The sequence below is a fragment of the Corvus brachyrhynchos genome, unplaced genomic scaffold (assembly GCF_000691975.1).
Source record: "Corvus brachyrhynchos isolate BGI_N302 unplaced genomic scaffold, ASM69197v1 scaffold150, whole genome shotgun sequence".
In the NCBI taxonomy this organism is placed as follows: domain Eukaryota; kingdom Metazoa; phylum Chordata; class Aves; order Passeriformes; family Corvidae; genus Corvus; species Corvus brachyrhynchos.
This window is the reverse complement of record NW_008236162.1, coordinates 2,586,690-2,594,685: the sequence shown is the minus strand read 5'-3', so window position 1 is coordinate 2,594,685 and position 7,996 is coordinate 2,586,690. Positions and strand designations below refer to the sequence as shown.

The 7,996-nt window shown below is 49.6% G+C and overlaps 1 protein-coding gene across 1 annotated transcript in view; it reads right to left on the bottom strand.

The window, feature by feature from the left end:
- UNC5D (unc-5 netrin receptor D) overlaps positions 1-5,399 on the bottom strand; it is a gene marked incomplete at its 5' end in the record, with an annotated part of 53,786 nt that extends 48,387 nt beyond the window's left edge. Inside the window, 2 exons of the mRNA XM_017732531.1 lie at positions 145-288; positions 5,000-5,399. Of these exons, the coding sequence (XP_017588020.1) occupies positions 145-288; positions 5,000-5,399 (544 nt within the window). The remainder of the gene's footprint in view (positions 1-144; positions 289-4,999) is intronic.
- Between the last annotated feature and the right edge of the window lie 2,597 nt (positions 5,400-7,996).

Sequence of the window (7,996 nt, the reverse complement as noted above, 5' to 3'; positions counted from 1 at the left end):
CACCTGTGGCTGGCTGGGATGTTCCTGCAGCATCCCGTGGGGAGGGTTTGTACAGACAGAGGTGCCTGACCACCTCCATGGATATTTAACCCCAAACCCAGCCTTCCCACCCCTTAACCCCCCAGAAAAGCGGGATTTACTCACAAGCGATGCGCACGGACGCCTTCCTGCTCTTGGAGGTGCCCAGGTGGCTCCAGGCCACACACTGGCACCAGTAATCCTCCGGGCCATGGAAATCCTCCACCTGCTGCCTCGTCACGTTGATGGAAACCTCCCGGACCTTCAGCCCTGAGCGGGGAGAGGCAGAGCATCAGCAGGGACAGGCACGGGGGTGAGGCCGAGGGGACCCAAACCTGTCCTTTTAATCAACAAAACAAGGTTTTCCGTCAGGGCAAAGCTGTAATTACTCGCACAATAACGAATTGCCACTAATTAAACTCTGTAAGATGAGCAGGTCATAATGCACTGAGTCCCACGAGTGACGCTGGGGTCTTTGCAACACTCAACACCTCCCTCAGAATCCCCATCTCCGGTGCCTCCTTCGCCCAGGATGTTTGTCTGGAATTCAATCATACACAATAAAAATGTCTTTCAGTCTGACATCTCCGTGCCCTTGAAAACCTCCCTTGAGCACCGTGGCCCTTCAGAGCAGGAGCATTTCCCTCAGACAGAGCCTGAAGGTAAATTGCAGACCTCCAGAAGCCTCACACGCCTTTGGTGTTGCACCCCTGGGATATTCCCCAGACCTGCAGCCACCTCGGCATGACAGCCTTGGGAGAGGAAATCCAATCCAAACCCGGGTTCAGAGGCACTGGGAACCATTTGAGAGAGTCAGGAAAACATTAAATGAAAATAGAAAACAATCCCTCCTTGTTCTTCCTCCTCTCTCCTCCGGTGCAGTCCCCAGACAGTTATTTCCCCTCCACTGGAAATGGAGGCAAACCCAATCTCACCGTATTTCATGCCTGTGGAGTTTATAAAGCAGCAAGAATTCTAAACCTGAACTCCATAAAAATTGGCTTCCACTTAATCTCAGGCATCATTAACAGCTGGGCATCCGCTCCTCAAAGGACTGGGAAGTCAATGTGCTCCTCTGGCAAGAGCGGGGACGGGGTTCACTGGGGATGCTCCAGAGAGGGGAAGCTCAGACAAGCTTTAAATTCTATAAAAAATACAGAATATTTGATACTTTTCCAGCAACAGGCAAAGGGGATTTTTACTCCTTTTCATTAAGCCTGGCTTACAATGAAACCCAAAGACAGGGACAGACCCTTGACAGCTCCCCAAGTTGTCTCAAGAATCCCTTCAGCCCCTCAAATACTTATTCCCCCTGCAACAAACAAACACAGTTTACCTGGCTGCTTTTATTTACATTTTGTTTTCCCCGTGTTGGTGCTGTTTTCAACAAAGCTGTTTACAAAGCCTCCCTTTATTTTCTGACACGGTGACAACAAACCCTGAGGAACAAAGGCTCTGCCAGAGACCCTGCCAGGAAAATGCACCCCCTCAACAAAACCATCCCAGCTCTGCCAGCCATAAATCCTTGGATTCTGGCACAAAAATGTTTTGCTGAGAGATCCATTCAGGTTTAAGGTAAGAGAAGCTCCAGTGAGTTCCCTCAGAGAGGATCTGGGTGCTGCTGACAGAGCAGGGCTGCCCTGGCTGAGGGTTTGGGATCCCACCAGCCATTCCCACCTCCAAGGAGCAGCTTCCCCAGGGGAAAACCCTCCCTGGATTAGCCCGAGCTGTGCTGACCCCACTCACACCCAGGTCCTGCTCCCTCTGCTCCTGAGCTGCTCTGAGGATTTTGGGAAGCAGCAAAGAGAAGCAGAGGTGTGGGAGCTCCCCCAGCACAGCCCCTGCTCACAACAACAGGATTCTGACACCAAGCAAAAAATCATCACTTGATGATGAATTTTGGAGAAGCTGAAGCCATTTCTTGGCTCCTGGGTGCTGCAAATTTCTGAGCAGGCGTCAGTGAATTCAGGCATTTACAGCTCCAGATTTATTAAGGCGGAATATTCTCCAGCCTGGCTCTTCCTTTCATTGACACGGCGTTTAATTAATCTATAAATCAGCCTGTATTTAATGTGGCAAACAAAGAGCACACGGTTTGGGGAAGCTGGCAGTTCAGCGTTTTGAGAACGGGCCAGGTAGGAATTCAGATCCTCTTAAAGGCCTCCCAATTTACCCATAGACAAAATAAATGCATCCAAAACTGCAGAATCTCGGAATTGCTGGGGTTGGACGGGACCTCTGGAGAACCTGGGGTGTTTGGGGGAAGTAATGCTTTGTTTATGGAGAAAGTGCATCTATTTTCATTTGTTTTAGGAACAACGACAGAAAGCAAACCTATTGGGAGGAGAGGAATATTCTTCATTTATCACCCCTGTATTTCACCAGCAAACACATCCACCTCCCCTCTGCACCTCGAGAAACGCCAGGAAAATCGTTCATGGGGAGTCACAACGGGTGAAAAATCCGTGCAAATAAAACCAGGCACCTCATAAACAACAGCAACATTTTACCTGCGACTCCAATAACTCTAATAAGCACTGCGAGCCCAACCCTTTAAATTATTGTGCAAATTAGAACCATCATCTTTTGTTTTACAGTAGAGCCGTGCAGAATATCAAGTGCTGGCTGTGGCACTGATATGCTAATGGGCTCTGCTGGATGCTCGAGCTGCACACAGACCGACGATGGCAGCAGATGAATAATTGCTCTCCGTGTACTAAACATAACAGAACTGCAGAGAACTTCAGCATTTGTCAGCTTTATTTGTTTAAATGAGAAAAACACTGACAGCAGTTATTGCTGTAATCCTTCCAGTTATCAGACAAGGAAACTCTGCGAGCCTCTGCTGAAACCCCGACCTGAAATACCTGCGCAGGTTCTGGAGTGCCCAGGGCAGTGTGCAGGAAATGCAGCCGAGGGGATTCACCAGCCCCTCACTATCACACTTCCATCACAGCAGGGTCCACGAGCTCGGCTCTCCCTTGATGAGAACAAAGTCCCTGCTCTGCCACGTTTGGGAATAAACAGGAAAAGCAGAGGCAGGGCAGCAAAACCACCACAGGGACACTTCAGGCAAAGCCTTCCAGACGTTCCCAGACAGCAGCAGTGTCCTACAAAACCCTCCCTCTCCTGCTGCTGCTCCACGGGCTCACAGACACTCCTGGGCTACTCTGAGGTTTTTATTCCCCTGCCATAAAACCAAAATTATGAAAAATGGGGCTCAGTGCTCATCAGGGTGACAGGGCACACCCTGCCTTGGGACACCCCCGAGTGGCACTGCAGCCCCTCTGCCAGGAACCCACACAGGTGCTCAGACACATTCCCTTCATCCAGCACCAAATCTGCTCCGGTCTGGGGTTCTGGTTGCTATTTTTCACCACTTCCTCACATCCTCTTGGAATTTTGATCCCACACAAGCACTGGAAGGATGGAGAGGCACAGAGCCCTTCAGTGCAGTGAGGCCCTGGAACCCCCCCTTTAACTAAAAGCCCAATTTTTGGCACAAATCCCGGTGCAGTTGTTCCCAGCTGGAGCCCCCAGGGCAGCGGGACCCGCGCTGTGCTTGGGGACAGACTCGGTTGTGCCCCAGACTGGATTCCAGAAATGAGGGCATTGCACATTAATGCCAAAAACCCCAACAAGCTGCTGCTCACTGAAGGCTGAGGAGTTCCAAACTAATTCCTGGCTGTGGGTATGGATCATGGTGAGAGAATTCCCTTCAGTGCTGCCTCTCCCTGCATTTTTGTGCCCATTCTGAGGCCCACTCTGGCACTTTGGGAACACCTGGACCCTGCCCTGCCTGCACCACGCTGGTTTTTGGGGTCCTGACCTTTGGGGCACCTCCACCCCTGGGCTAATAAACCCGACCCTGCAGCATTTGTGTGGCCAGGGGACGTGTCCCTGCCCGTGGCAAGGGCTGGAACTGGGTGGATTTTAAGGTTTCTCCTAACCCGAACCGTTCCGTGATCCCAACCCTGTTCCTCTGAGTCTCAAACCTCAACCTTAAGCTCCTGTTACCAATCTTGGTTTATTCTGTTATTAACCCAAAGCTTAGAAAACATAATTGCAGCACTCACAGAGAGATTTTCTGTAACCATATGGAAGGAAAGCTTTTAGGGATGACATTTCTCCCATATTGATTCAGCAGGGCCTTTAGAAGTAAAGGTTATGCCTATTAAATTATTTCTGAAAAGGTAACTGTAAAAAATTAAAATTCATTCAGATTAGCATTTATAAAAAAAACCCCTCTAATACGAAATTTCTTCAGAATGTGTCACTTCAAAAGAATGCCAAGCACTACTTTAGGAGGTGCAACTTCTTTTTAAATGGCATTTTTGCCTCTAAAAAAGGGATTTCTTGTGTTGCTGGAGAAGGTGTTGTACACACAGAGCTCCTGCCAAGGCTGGGGGTTGCCTAGCAATGCTGGGATTGGAGAGGGGAGAAAAGCAATAACACCCAGCATTGTGGAGCACAGCATTAAATTGGTGTGCAATACTTATCAGGATGCTGCTAAATGACAAAAGATACAGGCACTGCTTGCAGCTGATCACATCTGACCACTCCCAAATCTCTCCCTTCTCATTTTCTTCTCTTCCACACGCGCTGGACATGGTGGATCTCTCCTGGTTGGGTTATTCTCACCCCAGTTCCTGCCCTGGCTGGGGGCAACTCCGAGGCTCAATTGGAGTTTTCCTTTTTCCAGCTCCTGCTGCAAATTGAAACAGAGGAACCCCAGTTCCCTGCAGAGCTCCCTGGCGTGGTCAGGGTTAGGGTCAGGGTCAGGATTAGGGTCAGGGTTAGGGTCAGGGTTAGGGTTAGGGTCAGGGTCAGGATTAGGGTCAGGGTTAGGGTCAGGGTTAGGGTTAGGGTCAGGGTCAGGATTAGGGTCAGGGTTAGGGTTAGGGTCAGGGTCAGGATTAGGGTCAGGGTTAGGGTTAGGGTCAGCGTTAGGGATCTATCCCAGACATGGCTCCTGGCTCACCTGTGGCCTCGTCCAGGCTCTCGTGGGACACGTGCTCGTTCTGGTGCACCCACTCCCCGTTGCACTTGAAGAAGATCTGCATGGCGGGCACGGCCCTGCAGCGCAGCACGATGGGGTTGCTCTTGATGATGTAGGAATCGTCCGGCTCCTCCAGGAAATGGGGCAGAGTCCCCGGGGCGGAGGGGATGGACTCGGGCAGGGACTCACTGTTCTCATTTCCTGAAAGGCATCGACAGGAAAATTCACATTTTTCGTGGTTTTTTCCACCGTCTCGTTTTGTTGCTGGAGTGTAAAATCCACTTTGGGTCTTATTTAAGATCGGTTTTACCCCGGGAGCACCTGCAGAGCTCAGCGGCTGCCAGGCTGGGCTTTGCAAGGACACACACACAGAGGAAAGAAATCAAATAACTGAAGTGTAAGGACTGTCAAACACAAAACAGCATCAATACCATCCCAAAACTGCCCCACAGGTGGGGAACTGAGGGTTCAGAAGCTGCAGAATGTGAACGTAGAAGTTTTCACCACTTCTACACATCCTCTCAGAATTCTGATCCTCAGCTGCCATCAGGGGCCAAGGGCATTCCTCCAGCAGGGGATGAGCCTGGGTGCCTCAGTTCCTGAACTCCAGAGGCTCTGGAAGAGAGGCTCTGCCTTTCTAACAACTCCCATCCAGTCAAATCCTCGTTGCTCCTGTCAAACCTGGGAAATTCCCATTGATCTCCAGCAATGCTGGAATTTATTTCAGTACTCTGTCGGTTTTTGGCGAAAATTCAGAGGAAAGCAACAAATCTAAGTGGGAAGGGGATTGATTTCTGAAGGAAGATCAGAGAGCACTGAGCACACCCAGTCTGGATAACAGAGGAGACGTGTGAGGATGAAGGGAGCCCGGGATCAGAGAGGAAGTAGCTGAGGGCACGAGAGATCTGACTGAACCCAAAGCAATGAAATTAAGGCAGATGAGAGGGAAGTTGTGGTGCTGTGAAGGAAAACTGAACCCTTCCCGTGTCTGGGAGATGACAGAATGATGAGAACGTTGTTTTATTTCTGTTAAATCCAGGTAGCTGTCCCTCAGCACGGAGCTCTGTGTGTGCAAACACTCCCCGAGCTGTGCTGGGAAATCACAGCCACCTTCAAACGAGTTCCGTGCTTTAAACCCCTTCTCGGGGTGCTTTATAAAATATTATCAGAACTTTCAGCGCTCTACTCCTGAACGCTGACGCCCATTTCCATCCCATCAATCTCCAGTAACGCTGTGTCCCTGCAGGCTTTATTAAATCCCAGCTTTACGGGAAATAACAAAAAACGTCACGATGAGATTTCAGAGGGGCTTGGGAAATCCCAGGCTCCCGTCAAGGCTCCACAAGGCAGCAGCACCCCCTGTGCGCAGGGAGAGCAGCAGCTGAGCCCACAAGGATCACCCAGCTGGAGAACTTCCCCTGACCCTGCGCCATTCCATTGAATTTGCTATTTAGGGCAAGGCACGGAGGAGGAAATCCCAGCCCCACTGAAATCCAGGGTGAATTTTTCCCAGCAGGTCTTGTCTGGATTATGTGGTCTGGCTTTTTGTGGGGTGTCAGGGAGCTTTTGGGGCTGGGAATGGCTCCCTCCCAAGGAAATCCTTTCACATGACCAGGTAAATCCAGGAGCATCTTCATCGTTTTCCTTTGAAAATCCAGCCAGCCAAGGCCCCAGCACACACAGGCAGGAATGGCTTCCCGTCCCCAGCAGCCTCAGCCAGGCATTGCTTTCTGCGGGACGTTCATGCTCCAGGTGGAATCAGCACAACATTCCCGAATAAATAACATTTTACCCATTTACCTGCAGGAGCTGCTGAGCAGAGCAAAGCCTCTCCCAAAGTGCCCTTAATACTCAGAATTTTACCTTAATGCCTCTCCCTCTGTGATCACCTTTGCTGTGCCCTCACTCGAATTCAAATTCCCCTGGAAGCTGCTGGAACTTTCCCAGGGGCTGACTGCAAATCCCCGAGGTTTTCCTTGTCAGGTTTTGGGATTCAGGCCCTTCGGAGCTACACAAAAAAAGCTGTTTTGTAGCAGCAGCAAATGACAGAGGAGCAAAGCCTGACACACAATTCTTGTGCTTTTCATTCCTGGAAAATTACCTTTCAGGAAGGGTTTTGTGTTTTATGCTCTGCACACGAGGCCAAAAGGGACTTTAAATCTTTTTATGACAATAATAGAAATGAGAAAGAAAGGAGGGGGAAAAAAAAAGTCAGGAACAAACATTAAATTCTTCTCTGGAATAAACACACTGCTGTTGTCAGAGCATATTAGGAAATGTGGACAGCAACAGACAGGGATGAGTCAATATTTCAAAACTGATTAGGGTAATTTAGATGTTAAAATGAGATGTTTAAACCAATGAAAAACTATGAGTTCTGAACTTTTTTTTTCAAATTATGAATTATTTAAAGTCGGCAGCATTATCTTTCTATATTAAAAAACCCCCAAAAGTTAGAAGTGCCCCAAACAAGCCACGTAAATAATGATAAATGCAAACAAATCCGACAATAAATTGTGCAAGGACTTTTCCCAGGTTTCTAAACACAACCCGTTTTACACCTTGGTGGTACCAGAAAAACAGAGCTCTGAAAGTCCCAGACGGGGCTGACTTCCTCCCTCTCTGACCCTGCAGCCCCGGGAGCAGAGGGAGCTGCTTTCCCTCTCTGCCTGGGGGTTTGGGTTTTTCCTGATTTCTCTGACTGCCCTGAAGCGATTCCTCCATTCAGGGGCCATTCCCACATAAAACTGATCCCAGTTCCCTCCAACCTCCTTGTCCTGCTCAGGAATTCCTCCCCCTTGGCCTCCTCTTCCCAAGCCCCCTGAATTTACAAATCCTGGCAGCAGCACTGGGTTATTTCCTGCTGGTTTGGATGTTTTCTGCCCCCAATCCAGAAGGAAAAAGTCTTTTCCCAGCTGAACATCCCAACCCCTCCTTGGGACAGGCCCATTCAGGAGCAGAAACACAACTGGAGTGGCC